This window comes from Tenrec ecaudatus, chromosome 12 (genome assembly GCF_050624435.1).
Source record: "Tenrec ecaudatus isolate mTenEca1 chromosome 12, mTenEca1.hap1, whole genome shotgun sequence".
In the NCBI taxonomy this organism is placed as follows: domain Eukaryota; kingdom Metazoa; phylum Chordata; class Mammalia; order Afrosoricida; family Tenrecidae; genus Tenrec; species Tenrec ecaudatus.
Window position 1 is genome coordinate 34,401,917 of NC_134541.1, and position 17,122 is coordinate 34,419,038.

Sequence of the window (17,122 nt, forward strand, 5' to 3'; positions counted from 1 at the left end):
TTGAGGTTTCAAACACCTGACCTTACTGATCCCAGTCTGGTGCATAACCACTCTACCACAAGGGTTCCTACATTCACACTACAGAAGACAAAAAAAAGGAGTGGGATCTTGTAAATATACATAGGACATTTATGTACATCAAAAGAGTTCAAAGGAAACCCACAGATTGGGGAAAAACATTTGACAATGACAAATCAGAAAAAAGGCTAATTTTAAAATAATCTATAAGAAACTACAATACCTTAAGAAAAACACAAATAACCCAGTTAAAATATGGGCACAGATACAAGTAGATGATTTACTAAAGATAACACCCAGGCATCCAAGGATGCTATGAAGACATGCTCAAGAGCATTAGTTGCAATTAGATGTAAAATTAAAACTAATGGGATACTACCAGCTCACACCGACAGTGTTAGTAAAATTAAAAGGAAAACAACAACAGAAAATAACCAATGCTGGAGAGGATGTGGAGAGACCAGAACATTCATACATTGCTGGTGGGATCAGAGAATTGTACAACCACTTTGGAAAACAGTATGGAGCTTCCTCAAACATATCTGAATATAAATCACACGATCCTGCAATCTCTCAACGAGGTATATACCCTGAAGAAATAAAGAATAAAACACAGATAGATGCACACCCGCGTTTATGTCAATTTCTGTAATAGCAAAAAGACAGAGATAATGAAAAACCTCTTCCTGTGGAGGAGATGGTAAACTCTGGCACACCCACTGGAATAGTGTGTATCCTTAAAAACCCCGAGGAGTCTGCCAAACATAGAGAAGTATTTCCTGATACCATTATTTTCAAGAAATAAAAAGGAAACAAGGGGCCACCAGAGGTGGGGTTTTGACACCAAGGGAAAAGACGGAAGACTATGAGGAGGCTGGGCTAGGGTGGGAAGGAGAGGGAGGAAACGGGATGCTGGGGAGGAAAAACAAAAAGAAACTTGTGGCCGTTTCCTTGGACCTTTTACATTTCCTCTTTAAGGTTTCTCTGCCTTAACATCTTTGGACATTGTAGAAAAGTACTTGTCTGGGATAATTCTATCTCCATCCACTCCTTCTTATTACTCTCCTACCTTCTCGTGACAACCCCTTTGGTAGTATGTAGTGCACGTCAGACTACCTTTGCTGTAGCAGTCATCTGGGAACACCTGGGGGACGGAGAGACACGGACGGCAGGAGGGACACTGAGAGTGAACATGGCACTCAAACAGAATACGGTGCTGTCAGCTGGGCTTTCACTCCGCACCTCACACACGACGGAAACCAGACCACTCGGCTTTCTTATTTGGGGGTCGGGGAAGCAAAATCTACATCACAGGTGAACGGGGTGACATTTCTAGAGGTCAACTAAGGTAATTAAGGAAGCAGCCACTAAGGTAATTTCCAGCAGGAGCTTAAAGATATGAACTTGGAGAACATGTAGGAAGGGAACTTTTTCAGATGAAGGTCTAAGGATAGAGCATTCAGGAGCAGATACTGATATGAAATAGCCAGAAAAAACACATGATTACAGACCTGGGCACATTCCAGTGGGCTAAAGGGAGAGGAAGACAAACAGCTCTACGAAGGGACAATACAATAGTTGACATTTTGCCCAGAGAGTTCTTTGATGGTGAAATAGCTACTGCCTCTACTGGGCAGTGTAAACCGTAAAACCCATTCAAAAAACAATTTGGGAATGTGAGTAATGAGCAATGAAGTTGATGAAACAATCTGATTAATATCTCTTTGGAGGGATCTAGTCTAAGGAAAGAATCTAAAATTTGCAAAAATTGTCAGGGGAACTATGTTTTCCCCAGCATTATTTATGACAGTGAAAAACTAGAGATATCCTTTATGACTAATGGAGGTGGGAAAATGGCCAAGGCAATTACTTCAACCATACAACAGAATGATTATTCTTGACAAATCAATCAAAGTGTAATTACATTGTGACCCAGGAACTTTGTGATACTTCACAGACCGTGCTCGGGATGCAAGCTCTTTCCCTTACAGTAAAAAGGAAAGACAACCATAGGCAGATCTTTCCTTCTAGGAGAATCCATTTCAAGTCCCACTTCCTAGATGGACAACTCCTCAGTGCACAGAGAGAGAGAGAGAGAGAGAGCTGAAGAGAAGCTGCCAGGCCAAATGTGGGTTCTTTCTCTTTTTTTTTTTTTTTGAGAAACTTGCACTAATGGAAGAATGAGTGACCATCTACTATATATAAGCTCTACCGATGTGCTCCTCAGACAAACACACTATAAAGATGTACACTTCTTCCTGGTGGGTGGAGAAAAACTCACTTTCTGTACACCTCAACACCCATCCTGATGGCTGGAGGCGGTCCTAAATATTACCTGTGCTCCATGTAGCAGCTCAGAGGCTCCACACACACCGTTATGGCACCAATGGTGAAGGAGGACTTGACACTGGAGTCTGGATGGGTCTGCAAGGCCTGGACAACATCAATAACATCTGTATAGCTGGAAGAAAAAAAGAAGTGGGGTGGGGGGGTAGGTGTTAGATGTAGATTGGAGTTGCAGGATTGAGAAAGGGGGCAAGCTGTGTGGGGGAGTGAGCAAGGGTGGAAGGAAACACAAAGAAGCCCTTGGTAGGGCTACTGGGTGTGACTTAGAGCCCCGGGAGTGTGCACAGCCTGTTGGCAGTGGAGTTTCTCTGTGCCTCTTAACTGTGCAAGAAAGCAAGCCTGCAGGTGACATCGGGACTCTGAGGGCGGGACTCAGTCACAGGGTCTGTTTCTAAGCAAGCTAGAAGTTCTTGCCTTGGTCTCTGGTTTCTTTTATAGTTTCCTTTCCTTATCACCTCACGGAACAGACAGGTAGAGACAATGTGGGAGGGGGATAAGGAGGGTGTGGCAGAGCATCAGGAACCTCAAGTCAAATACTCCTGCCTGGGGCTCCTTCCAAATTTCAAATGTACAGATCCAGTTTGGCATCTTCATTTCTGTTCATGACCCAACCCCCCACAACTGCTGCTCTCCCAAGGCTTTTGTCCCTTTCCCCAGAGGGGATTCTACACTTTTAGCGGCTAGAGCAAAAGATTTATTTGGAGTCGTCTTTGACCCCATTTTCCCTCTTACACCACGGTCTAGTCTATGAGTACACTTGTGCCAGCTCTGTCTTCAACATAGACCTAGAATGGGATCACAGCTCCCACTTGGTCCTCAGTGCTACCTCTCTTGTGATCAACTTCCCTTCCATCCTTGCCTCTCTAGTCTGTTTCAACCCAGAAGTCAGAGGGAGCCTTCAAACTCAGTCAGATCATGTCACTCTTACGCTCAAACCCTCAACCGGCTCCATCCCAGTGAGCAAGCCAATATCCTCTGGATGGCCCGCATGACCCCCTGAGATCAGCCTCCCACGAGACGTGGAAAAGGCCCTTCTCCTACTGTTCTTTAACTGATTATAATCCAGCCACCTTGGCTTCTTTGCTGTTCTCTGAACATGCTCCCACCTTTACAGTCACTGTCCTGCCTACAATGTTCTTCTCAGATTATCTCCCTGCTCAATCCCTCACCTTTTTTACCCTCTGCTCACACTGCCTCTTATGAGACAGGCCATCTGAAACTCTCCATCCCCATGAAAACAGCAGCCCTCCCTCTGGCACTCGCCACTGCTCCCCAACCCCACCTCATTTGTGTTCTCAAACACTGATCAGCAGCAGCCTATGCGGTATTTTCACTGTACTCTCGCTAAGATGTTCAGTGCCAAAAAGCAAAAGCGGATGAGAGAACTGGACATGACATCTTGGACAGACCCTCTTTATCATGTGGAGTCTATTTCCCCAACTGGCCCAGAAACGTTGTTCTTATGAAGAGAATACAAAATGGGTGGGTAACCTTGTAGATCAAGGGGGCCTGCCTGTGTCCTTGGGAGACCAGTGGGTGGGAGAGGATAGGTATAGCCGGCCAGAGACATTTCCCGAGTTTCTATAAACAATTCATCTATAAAAAGAGACCTGGCTTCCCAAAGACTTGACAAAAAAATTGTTGGAAACAATCAAAAGATTCGACAATGTGGCAGGATACAAAATTAGCATACAAAAATCAATTGGATTCCTCTAAGGAAGAGAGCTCTGAAAAAGAAATCAAGAAAACAATGCCATTTATAATAGCCAAGCAAAGGATGAAATATTCTAACTAAGCCCAGCCAGAGATAAAAAATAACACTACTTCAAGAAACCAAAAGAGGCCTACCGTATATACTCAAGTATAAGCCGAGGCACCTACTTTTATCACAAAACCTGCATAATAAATGTGCTGAAAAACTCAGTTTATCTTTTCTCTCGCTTCCTTGCTTCTGAGATGACAAAGGAAAGGCGTAACAACAGCCGTGCTAAGAAAGGCCGCGGCCATGTGCGCCTGCTGGGCGCCCAAAGCCAAGGCCATGAAGAAGTTCGTCCTAAGACACATAGAGGAGGCCGTGACCTTCGAGACATATCTGCAGCGAGTGTCTGACGCATAAGGCTTCCCAAGCTGCACATGAAGCCGCCTGACTGTGTGAGTTGTGCCTTCACAGCAAGGTGGTCCGGAACCGGTCACACGAAGGCCGGAAGGACCGAACCCGCCCCCCGCTCAAGTTAGACCTGCAGGTGCTGCCCCATGACCTCCTCCAAAGCCTATGTAAAGATTAGAAGCTGAAGAAAAACCTGAAAGGAAATAAAGTGGAAATTGTTCTTAAAAAATTACAAAAACAAAAAACCCCTCGGTTTATACATGAGTATATATGATACCTCAGTGGGAGAATAGTCCATGTTCATGGACATGAAAACTTAATATTGTGAAAATGTCAATACTACCCAAACCAATCTATAAATACAACAAAATTCTGACCCAGATCTCAGCTTCACTTTTTAAAGCAGAGGATCTCAACCTGTGGGTCTCAACCCCTTTGTGTGTGTGTAATAGCCCTTTACAGGGGTTGCCCGATTCATAACAGTAGCAAAATTACAGTTATGAAGTAGCAATGAAAATAATTTTATGGTTGGGCAGGGGTCCCAACATGAGGAACTGTATTAAAGGGTCACAGCATTAGGAATGTTTAAAGAAATAGAAAACTGAAGCGAGAACTTTATATGGAGAGGGAAGAGACCTAGGAGAAGCAAAAATCTCCGAAGAAGTACAAAACGTGAAGTCTCACACTACCCGACCTCAAAACCTATTCACAGTCATAGTCGTTGAAAACAGCCTGGTGCTGGCACAACGGTAGATACACAGACCAATGGAACAGAATGAAGAGTCTAGAAATAAAATCTATCCACCTACAGAAAACTGATCTTTGACAAAGGGCCAAAAATATCACATAGCAAAGAGGCAAGTGTTTTCAAACAGTGCTGGCAAAATTGGATCTCCATCTGCAGAAGAATCAAACAAGACTCATACCTCAGCCCATATTAAAAAATGACTCCAGATGGAGCAAAGACCTCCATGTAAACCCATAAAGACCATCCATGAGAAAATAGGCACACACTTAAGGGCCCTTCATATAAAGAAGATATAAAGAAGGACACACACAGAAGACAAGACAGATGACTGAGGTTGACCAAAAATAAGACGTGCATGTGCCTCAACAGGGGAAAAGAGATGCAGAGTGGGAAACAACTTCTGGCAGCAATACAGTGGACAAGGGATTCATCTCTAAAATCTAAATAAGATGGCAACACCTCAATAAGAAAGATGAATAGCCCAACTAAAAAGTGGGCAAATGACATGAATAAGGCAGTTCGCCAAAGCTGACATCCAAATGACCAACAAATGTATGAAAAATGCTCATGATCACTAGCCATCCGAGAGATGCACATCAAACTCACTATGAGATAGCATGTTACACTGACAATGACAGCCAAATGAAAAACCAAATAGCAAACAACAAATGTTGGGGAGGATGTGGAGAGATCAGTACCTTCATCCACAACTGGTGGGAGTACACATTTGTACCGCCACCATGGAAAGGGATCTAGCACTACTTCAAACAACTGGGAACAGAAATTCTACACACTGAGCAATACCTCACTTCATTGTGTTCACGAGGAACCTGAATCAAGAAGCAGTTGTGCGAATAGAACAGGGAATACGGCATGGTTAAAATCAGGATAGTTCCGTCTCAACATACTTGTTCAATTTGTATGGTAAGCACCTCATCAGAGGAGCTGGAGTCTATGAAGAAGAATGCAGCATCAGGTTTGGAGGAAGGCTTATTAACCTGAGCTATGTAGATGACACAACCTGGCTTGCTGGAAGGAGGAATTGAAGATCTTGCTGATGAAGATCAAGGATTGTAGCCTTTAGTATGGATTACAACTCAATGTAAGGAAGAACATTGTGGCAGTTAAGTAATCTCCTGTCACCTTGCGAAGGGGTGGAGTCTAGCCTGCCAATCAGGTCATAGTCAGCCAGGCTTCTGTGTGAGCATGGTCTTTTCCTGAGGATTCTGGGAACTCCTGTCTTCTTCCATGGAGGCAGAACACACCCTTTCTGCTTGACATTCCTGATGACAAGCTATATGGAGTTAGGCCAGAGCCCCAGAGCCCTAGAGTTGGATGAGCCACATGGAGACCGACACCAGCAATGAGATGCTTCCAACGCCAGTGGATCCACAAGACTTCCACCCACTGGCCTGTGATCTTCCTGCATTTGGCTGACATCATTGTGAGTCTGAAGAGGAATTCATAGACTGTTAAGGGACATATGGGCTAATATTGGACTCATGGACTTGATCTGGACTGTTATTTTTAAATATACATGTACTCTTTATATAAAGCTCTTTCTTATACACGTATGAGTATCTATGAATTTGTTTCTCTAGTCAACCACCATCCTCACAACTGCACCAATAGGTAACATCATGGTAAATGGAGAGAAGGGTGAAGTTGTCAAGGATTTTGTCTTGCTTGGATCCACAATCAATGCTCAAGAGAGCAGAAGTCAAGAGATCAAAAGACAGATTGCATTCGGTAAATCTGCTGCACAAAACCTCTTTAGAGTATTGAAGATCAAGAATGTTACTTTGAGGACTAACGTGTGCCTGACCCAAGCCATGTATCATGTGCATGTGAAAACTGGACATTGAATATGGAAGAACAATTGATACATTTGAATTATGGTGCTCCCAAAGAATATTGAAAGTACCATGGTCTGCTAAAAAGACAAGGCAATCTGTGTGGAAGAAATAAGGCCAGAGTGCCCTCAGAGGCAAGGATGACTTCGCCTTACATACTTCGGACATATTGTTAGGAGAGCCTAGTTCCTGGAGGACATCATTCTTGGGAAAGTGGAGGGACAGCAAAAAAAAAAAGGGCAGGCCCTCAATGAGATAGATTGACACAGGGGCTGCATCACTGGGCTCAGACACAGGAACAACTGTGAGGATCGTATAGAGGACCGTGCAAGTTTTCATTCTGTTGTACACAGGGCTGATCTGGTTGGAGCCAACTCACGGCACCTATCAATGACAACAACAACAACAACAACAACAACAACAACACCCCTACACTTACCTCACCCCAACCCCACACAAGTGCCTGCCAGACAGAAAGTCTTTCTGTTCCCTTGGACCTTGTAAACACTTCTTCTGCCCAGGTATGTGTGTATGTCACCGGGTGGGGATCTTTCCCCAGAGTGGGCAGTGCTCGGGTAGACCTGGTGGCCAGAACATCCCACACACCAGCACACTGCCTAGCACGAAGTAAACCAGGCTGACACATACTGCCTCAATCTCCTCTATCTCTCTCTTGTTACCATCGAGTCGATGCTGACTTAAAGCAACCCTATAGGACAGGGTAGAACTGCCCCTGTGGGTTTCGAAGACTAACTGTTTCTAGGAGTAGAAAGTCTGGACTTTCTCCCAAGGAGAGGCTGATGGTTTTGAGCTGCTGACCTTGTGCAATGCAGCCCAACATATGACTACCACACCCTCAGGGCTCCCTCTAGTCTCTTCTTGGAAGCGTCCAATGGATTTGATGTGCTTCATTGCTTCAGCCTTGCTCCTCAGCATTAGCTTTTGTACTCTTCAAACAAACAAACAAACAAACAAACAAACAAACCCCAAAGCATTTTGAGCTTTTTATTTTATAAGTTCAGTATGAGAATATACACTCTCATTTCATAGCGTAGAAATGGAGGTTGAAAGACTTATAAGCCAAAGATTGAGGACTTGGGTCATTTTAATGCAACAGAATTTCCCTTAGAAAAAATGGCTAGGAATTTCCCAGCTTTTCAGAGCACTTCATTAATCTTCATTAATTTTAATGGAAACAGGTTCGAGTGAAAAATAGGGCAACACATGTGGAGAGACTGCAGCCAGGAGCCTACAGGTGCCAAGAGAAGAGGGCCTTGCTAATGTAATCTACTCATTAAGAGTCACTTTCCAAACTGTGGAAAACAAGTAGGTACTTCTGCAAAAGCAGCCCTGGTGGTCGACCGGTTAAGCACTGGGCTGTAATTTGCATGGTTAGCAGTTCGATACCACCAGCAGCTCCGTAAACAGTTAGTTTCGGAAACCCAAAGGGGGTTGCTTGGAGTCAGCACCAATGCCCTGGCCGTGCGTTTGGGTTTTAAGCACAGAATTACCATATGACTCACTCCAAAGTAGATACTCAAATGGAAAGCCAGATTCAATCAGATACTTGTACACCAATGCTCACTGTACCATTACTATTCACAAGAGGCAAGAGACAGCAACAAGCCAAATGTCCATCAGGAGATCAATAAATAAAATGTGGTAGACATACGATGGCTTATCAGTCAGGGAAATGGGATACATGCTGTAACATGGACGAGCCTTTCAACCATTATGCAGAAATAAGCCAAGCACAAAAGGACAAAGATAGGACCCCACTGAAATGAGGTATGTCGTGAGATACATTCATATAGAGATAAAACTTCATTCGTGGTTCATGAGGGCTGGGGAAGGGGCAGGGAGGAGTTGTGGAAGAGGGCGTCTGAGTCTGTGTGGGGTAATGACAAGGGTTTGGAAATGGACGGTGGAGCTGTTAGCACAACACGGTGAATATAATTAATGTCACTGAATTGTACACTCTGTGTGTGTGTATATATACACAACAACTAGAATAAATAAATAAATAAAAGGATCCAGGGGAACAAAGCAACAGAAATGAAGGGGCTCCCTCAGCAGCTGTGGCCCTCGCAGGGCTCCACCCTGGACCCGTCTGCAGGCGGAAGGAGCCCGCCCTCAGCCCCCAAGGAAGCCTGGCTCCCCAGTCGCCAGAGCTGCACCAGGGCCACTCTGGCTAACGTGCTGACTGTATAACGAAGGAAAGAACTGGCTTTTCTTGTTTGTCTGCTTGTCAGTAATCTTTACTAAAAACAAAAACAAAAAACATACCCAAACCAAACTGAGCAGGAACTTTACTTTCTTTCCTGAGACAACAGAGATTCCATTCAAGACTCTGTTGGGTGGTTTTCTGTTTGCAACATAAGTACTGCTATTTGACTGGGCATGTGTGTGCCATTAATCCCCTTTTTATTTTGAGAGACAGTTGGCTTTTAACGTAGAAATTGTAAAGAATAACTTCTACCACACTCCAGGGTGTAAGCACACACACACACGCACAAAGAACAATCAAATCTGTTGCCACTGAGTCAATTCTGACTCATGGAGATCCCATGTGTTCGCTCCCCACCAAAGAAGTCCTTAAAATTAATTTTGAAAACTTTGGGTCATCTCAGTTTTACTTTTCCTCACATGTGTCTGTGTGAGCATTAAGTTCTATGCTCTTGTCATCCGAGAGTAGGTCTCCTACCACTGACTGCCACCATCAAGGCACTCAGCCCTTATAACGCCACCTGGACCCCTCGTGTGGCCCTTTTAGCCTCCCACATTTTCTGTCCCCATCTCTAACTCCTCACAAGCAAGAATCTGTCTTCCACTTCTAAATTTTTGTCATTTCAAAATGGATCCAAATGCAGTGATTCAAATTTCAAGACACTCCCTGGCGGTACACGGGGTGTCAAAGCTCACTTCCCATGCTGCTGGAGGAAGTCAGCTGGCACACAGCCACTCGGGGTAGGAGAAAAGTCTACCTCGCACCACCCCACCGATTTCTCCCGACAAGCCATGCTTGGGGAGCACAATTACAAACTGGGGAATCGTCTGGGGTCTCTTTGATCAGCAACCTCAATAATGTGCTTGGAAGGTCTGTGCCAGGAGATGGGCCTGCTGCAAAGGAAGCTGCTCTATGCTCCTGCCAAGTGAGTCCGAGGGAGGGTGGAGTCACAGTAGCTGCTGCTAGTCTGATGGGAGTGTGGCAGGAAATCCGAGGTCCCAGGGTCCGCTAAGACTGAGGGCAGCAGCGGGCTAGGTCATGTGATGCCCTGGCAGTCTAGCAGCAGTGGGTCAGGTGACGCTTCTGTGGCGTGATAAAGTCAGAGAGAAGGGGTCAGCAATGCCCTCAGAAGTAAAGGAAGATGAAATAATCTCAGCTGTACAGCTTCAGGCTGCCCACTTCGCCTGCAGGTCCACACCTCCAACTCCGGCAGAAGAAGGGGATAGAATTGGGCCAAGCCTTTTTTTTTTTCTGACTATAGGAAGCAATAAAAAACAAGTGGCTTCAGGCCCAGATTCTTCTTTTGTGCTTCCACAACCTTGGGCCGGCCCTCTGTAGGACCCGTGTAGGCTGACAGAAGAGAAGGCTGAGCAGAGGTCTGAGGACAAGGTCTGAAGACATGGAACAGTGGCCTGAGGGGGCGGGGGGCAGCAGCACATTCCTATCACTGCCTCCTGCCTCAGGATCACTCGCCTTACTTTCACTTCTCATCATCACAGCCAGGAGACTACAGGGTTTGGGAGCTGGGCCCATTTGTTACTGGAAATAACTAGCCAATTGCAAATATTAATTATTACTAGCACAAAACCCAGCATAGAATAAAAGTACTTTGTGCGGACTGCCCAAAGCTGCTTTATTAGCTATTCTAATGACACTAGTGGAAAGCATAGCCCATGTTTTCCCTGACCAGGCCTGCTCCCCCCTGGCCTGGTGTGCGGATGGGCTGGCCAGCTGGGAGCTCCTCCCTGGAAGGTCTTAGAACAGGCCAAGGGAAGCTCCCTTGCAGCCTGGTGTGGTAATTTGAGGGACGGGATGAGAATGTAATGCAGCTAAATCATCCATGCTCATAATTACAGGTCTGGAAAGCCGACCCTGGTGGGGGAAAGACCCTCATGGTTGTGAGATATAAACAAATCTTAATATACATTCTCAAGACTGGACACTGTCCCTGGAGCTACAATATAGATGAATCATTTCTGTGTCTGCCTACTTCACTATGCCTGAGGTTATCTGTAGATAAGAGCAATCGGGTTCTATAGATAAACCACCATAAAATGTAGCAAACTCCTGGGGAGGGCTGGGGGTGGTGAGGTCCACTAGTACTAGGTCACGTCACTGCTTGTTTATGATGTCACCCGCTTATGATATTACCCGTTGACTATGTGTTAGCTGTATGACGTGCATGCCTTATGAAAGATCTGTAAGCTCCATTAGATATCCCCATTGGAAAACAGATTCACTCTCTCAGTCCTGACATGGGGCGGGGAGCCCCTGTGTCCCACTGTCTTTAATATTTTTCATAATCACGAAGTCAAGCCTTAGGACCCGTTAAGAGTATCGGGAACCCCATCAACCCAACAGCCTGGGGCCCGGGAGCCGAGCCGCACACATAGTCAAAGCTGCCATTCCATGTCACGTCTCGTGGTAATTCTGTGCACACAGGGCCTCCATCAGTCAGGGACCCTACATTCACAGCTCTGCGCATAATCAGGAAAGGGGAGGTCCTCACCCAGCTGGACTATTCACGGCCCTCACTGAAGGTCCTAGGGAACCCTCCCAGGCAAGCAAGCCATCTAATCTCAGGCACGATGTGTTTGGAGATGGCAGAATATAGGGCCATCTTGGTAATTTCACAGGAGGAAGGACTGAAATGGGTGAAGCCCCTTCATCCAGAGGATGTAGGAATAGGTCTAAGGCCCATTATTGTTATCAGATGAGCAAAGAGCCTAGCCCAGAAAGCCTCCTTCCAACTGCCCTCCTTTGGGAATAGTATGATGAAAAAGGCAAACGTCAAACTTGTGCACAAGCGACACCAGGGACTCTAGGCCACAGGATGGCAGCTGAAGTCCTGGCTCTATTAAGGTGACTCTGTGTAGCACAGACACCCCCAGGCTCCTATGCAGTTTGCTCTGTGCCCGGTTTGCACACATGCAAAATTAGTAAATGAAAGGGTGCCGCTCCTACGCCATTGTCCCTGTAGACCCTAAATGCTCACCCTTGTAGCACCACCAGCAGTCTGGTCTTCTTGCGGGTGTAGGCTGACTGGCGGGCAGAGCGGTTCTGCTGGGCCTCCAAGGCGCTGGAAAGGTATCTCTGGAAGTGGGCAGCATGGAAACATTCGGAGCTGTCCATAAGTTGGCGGTACACCATCCACCTGGAAATGACAAATGCAATCTCAGCTGTGCGGAGAGGGGCGAGCACCTGCTGGCCTGGCCTGTGGACTCAGCGAGTTCCCATAGCAGATTCAGACGTGACCTGTACCAGGAGAGCACTCCTGGCACTACAGAACAAGGTGGAGGGCCATGGCTGGTGAGAGCCCAGTCCTGGCTGATAAGAAACCCTTTGCCACAGGGAACGAGGTCAGGAAGCGCATGACCAACAGGTGTCAGAACTGAGAGAAACACCCTCTGGCCAAGCGGCTCCTTCCTGATCAGATGCTTCAGTGTGGTGTCCAGCGCTGCAAAGCGGAGAACTCCAGAATGTTTGCGGAAGGACAAAGGGGCCTTGGTGGATGGGCGCAAGGCTCAGCTGCTCCCCACAAGGTGAGAACCTGTTCCCACAGAGGCCAGTCTAGGCAAGCCTCTCCTCTGTCACCCAGCAGCAGCACAGCAGACACTAGTGGGGAGAACTGATTCGTCACTTAGCACTTCTCTAAGTTCTGACAGTCCCTGAACATCTCTCCAAAACTCGCCCAGGCCTTCCATCTCCCGCCCCAAATTCTCAATTCCTTAGGCAATTTCATTCTTCTCAGTTCTTGGATGGCTTCTTACAGGATGCTGTATATTGGGGCTGACTCACTAGAGAGTGAATACCTGGTTTAACCTGCAAGGGTTTTTTCATAACTGGCCAGCCAGGTGGGTGGTGGATGAGTGGCCTTTTTTCCCCCATAGTCATCTGGACCAACGTGGGCCAGGCTGCACCTGAGCTCCACAGACAGACTCCTTGTGGTGTTGGAAGGATCACCATATCTACTGACTCCCAATTTCCCGAGGGACCAGGCAAGCTCTTGGGTCTTTGCACTTGCAGGTCCTGCTGCGAAAATGCTTTCCTTCTACATGTATGTAGTGTGTCATCCTTTACAGCCTCAGGCCATCGCTCAAATGCCAACTTCTTGGTGAGAGCGACCCTGAACATGTCGTGTAGACTTGGAATTCCAGCCACCTCCCCCATCCCCTACAGTCCTCACCGCTGCTACCTTCTCCACAGCCCTTTCCAAAGCCTGATGTACTCTGATTTGCGGATCTGGCTAACTGTCTGTCTCCCCAAACTAGAATGAAATCTGAGGACTGTGATATCTGTATCTATTCAGACGGTTAAGCTTAAGAGATCCATGCTTGGCATACAGGGCATGGGCAGAGCGAATGTGTTAAATGTGGATAGAGGGCTACTATGCTGATACCATGACACCCCAGGTTAGTACAGCTAGTCCCTGCTTTTTGAAAGTTCTCTTAATGCTGCTTCATTGTTAAATGCTCTCTTATTACGAGAGCATTTTGTTGGGGGCTCGTATGCTGCTTCATTTTAACAAACCACCTGTGTTAGTGCCTGTTGTCGCTAACTCAAAGAAATCCAAAAGGTGTTTGCTCTTACTAAAGACGGCAAACAGTGAAGACTCGCCGTCAGCATTTGTTCTGCAGTGAGCTGTTAAAGAGCCACCCCTGAGCAGCGAGTCCGGCGTCCCCAAGCTCCTGCCAGAGAACTACACTCAGTGTGTCTCAGCCAGATCTGTGGACCGTGTCTGAGACCACCACCAAGACCCCCCACCCCCAACCCAAACAAACCCAAATCGTGTCATTCAACTCTTTCTGACTCATAATGACCCTATAGGACAAGGTAGGACTAACCCCGCAGGCTCCCAAGACGGTCACTTTCTGCAGCAGCCAGATAGCCCAATCTTTCTCCCATGGAGTGGCTGGTGGTTTTGAACTGCTGACCTTTCGTTTAGCACAGTGATCCTCAACCTTCCTAGTGCTGCAACCCTTTAATATGATTCCTCATGTTGTGGTGACCTCCAACCATAAAATGATTTTCATTGCTACTTCACCACTGTCATTTTGCTACTGTTATGAACCAGGTGACCCCTGTGACAGGGGTCGTGACCCACAGGTTGAGAGCCGCTGGGTTAGCAGACCAATGTATAACTACGATGCCACCAGGACTCCCCGTGAACACTACACATTAGTGCTATTTTAGGTTTTCTGGGTCATTGCGTATGACTTGGTAGATTGTCTTTGGGGTACGGGAATGTTCAAGATATTTCCCCATATAAATTAATGGCCATTGCTTTTCACTTTACATCATTTTGGCTTACGAGAGGATTCATAGTGGGGAACCTGTGCGTGTCTAAGCCCAAGCGATGAATGCCTCCCCCCAAAACAGCCGCAGCAGCCATACTCACCTGCCATATTCCTTATGCAGTGTGACCAGAAAAGCGGAGAGCTCGCTAGCATGACAGCCTGGGAGGCCCGTGACAATGTTGATAACAACCTAGGGAAAGAAACATCGCATGGCAGCCCACTGAGAGCCTGCGGCGTCGTGTGAGTCAAGAGATGACTCTGGATCTAGGCTTTTGTGGTTTTCAAGTCACCCAGCTCCGGGGTGCTGCAGGGTGGATGGGAGGATGTGCTGACCTCATACACATGTGTGTTTAGTGCTCAGAAGAGTGCCTGGCTTAGAACAGAGAGTACCAGGGAGCTTCAATAAGTGTGTGGAAAATTTCCATTATCTTAGAATTCCATTTTTTCCACAAACTTTCTGAAGTACCCTGGTAGCGTTCCTATAAAAATTTCTGTGGAGCTGGCTTTTGGTGGGTTGTAGGAAGGTCAATTAAAATACAACAACAAACTACAAGAGCCGAAGTGTGTGAGACCACACTACTCTGCAGAGCAGACATTAGGGTGAACATGGCTTCTCTGTAACAAATCGTGGGCAGGAAGGAGTCTGGAGGAAAGGTCTGAGCATGTGGTAAGCGCAGCCGAGGAGAGCGGTGGCTGGCTGCCGTGCCTGCTAAGCCACATGGCAGGGCTAGGTCACAACCCATGGGGGTGGGAAATGCTGGGGTTCTTGAGAAAGGAGCCAGGGTGGATTGTCCTAACCTTCTTATGCAACCACATGGAAACCAGCTGCTTGTCAGGTAGTTAGTTCCAAAGCAACTTGAAGAAATTCATTGAAAAAAGGAGAAGTCAACAAGGGAGTCATGAGCTACATAACCTTAAGTATGTCTCTGCATATGACAAGAGCTCTGAGATTATGCTTTATCCCACCACATCCAAGATTCCCTAGGACAGGCTCAGTCACAGATGACTTCTACTAAAGTTAACCTTGGGGGCACTCAGTCTTTGAACTGGTCACATCAGCACACAGCTGGCCAGGGATGCCTCTTCTTTGGAAACCTGAAGCTCCGCCCTTGTGCTGGCTGACTAGGACCCTGACTTTGGGTCCCTTTGTGTCCCCTTGGGTTTACTCCATGCAGGTGCCTTTTGTTTCTCCTCCTCACAGACTAGCACTCAGCCGCTCCCATCACTGCATGGATGCTTACGGCCCGAGGTCTCCGACTTTATGGTCAGTCCTGGTGTATCATTTTAACAAAATATAACAAGCTGGCATTTTCAGGCTCTGAAAACTCTTGCCAAAGGGAAAAGTGATGCTCCTGATGTCTTAGTGCTTCCACTGTCTTTTGCAGCCGAGTGTCTTCATGATTTGCACAACAAAATAAACACCCTTATTTGAGTGAGTATATTACAGCATATGATTCCAAAGGAATGGTGGGAGGCGGGTGAAGAGGAGGGAAGTGTGAGCTGGGAGCAGATTAAGGTCCGCTCTTGGGAAAAGGATGTTTGTGAAGTATCACCTTACCCTGGGGATGCAAGACCCATACAACATGGGCTCCCTCCCCCTTACTAAGCACAACGTGCCAGTTAAGTCCTTGTCACAGAGAGAAAGAACTGATGGCACGAGAGAAACAAGGAAGGGTGTGAAAGACGTGGAGAAGCAAAGGGGAGGGCAGGGCCAGGTGCCAGGGCTGTATCACTGTCAAGGAACCTGGCCAGGGTTAACGTCGCTGTAGGACACTGTCATTGTGCAGAGTGAGTCTCATGTGTACCATGGCATCTGTATCCCAGGAGGCGGAGAGTCTTGGAAGGGAAGTCCACCTGAGTTCCTTTTGTTAATGGACACACACGATCCGCGGGCAGGCTCGCAGGATTGTCTTCCCGTGAATTCCCAGTATATTCAGTGAGCAACTCTACCTTGTCATTTCCCACTCGGAGAGGAGGCTTGCTTTCCGACTGCTGCAGCAAGACAGGAAGATGGGTCCTCATCACAGGCTCCCGACTAACGCTGCCGACGGCAAAATGCTGGAGAAACCTGGAAAATAGCCATTGCTCTTGTGCTACTTTTGTCAGGGTGGCCTGGATGTGCCAATTCACATGAGAAAGTTCTTACTCAACTGCTGAAAAAGAAACCTTTAGAGAGCTTCTCTCTGCTTAAAAACGTGTTAAATGGCATGTCACTATTGCTTTGACCATGGCCCCCTGAGAAGTTGGAAAGAAAGAGGAGCTCAGAAAGGACCAACGCCCTTGAAACCCCATCTACCAACAGAGACCCGGGCTCACCAGTCCAGCGCTGGGAGTCTGGCTGAGAGCAGCTTCAGAGGACTCCAGTTCTCGCCCGCAGGGTGGCTCAGGGCGTTGAACAGCTTCTGTGCGCTGGCATGCCTGCAATACCACAAGCCCACAGATTACAATTCTGTCTCCCTACAGCACACGGACGCTCTGCATCTTGCTTTCCTGCTTTTGAGCCAGAGTCCTGTGACAGTCTGTGCG

At 46.9% G+C, this 17,122-nt stretch overlaps 1 protein-coding gene across 2 annotated transcripts in view; it reads right to left on the reverse strand.

The window, feature by feature from the left end:
- The window catches only part of DNAAF9 (dynein axonemal assembly factor 9), a 132,586-nt gene that overhangs the window by 31,113 nt on the left and 84,351 nt on the right, over positions 1–17,122 (reverse strand). For both annotated transcript variants that reach the window (XM_075563923.1, XM_075563922.1), the window contains exons 24-28: positions 16,913–17,014; positions 16,547–16,664; positions 14,698–14,786; positions 12,295–12,453; positions 2,354–2,479 (exon numbers count right to left, since the gene is read on the reverse strand). In XM_075563923.1, the coding sequence (XP_075420038.1) occupies positions 2,354–2,479; positions 12,295–12,453; positions 14,698–14,786; positions 16,547–16,664; positions 16,913–17,014 (594 nt within the window). The remainder of the gene's footprint in view (positions 1–2,353; positions 2,480–12,294; positions 12,454–14,697; positions 14,787–16,546; positions 16,665–16,912; positions 17,015–17,122) is intronic.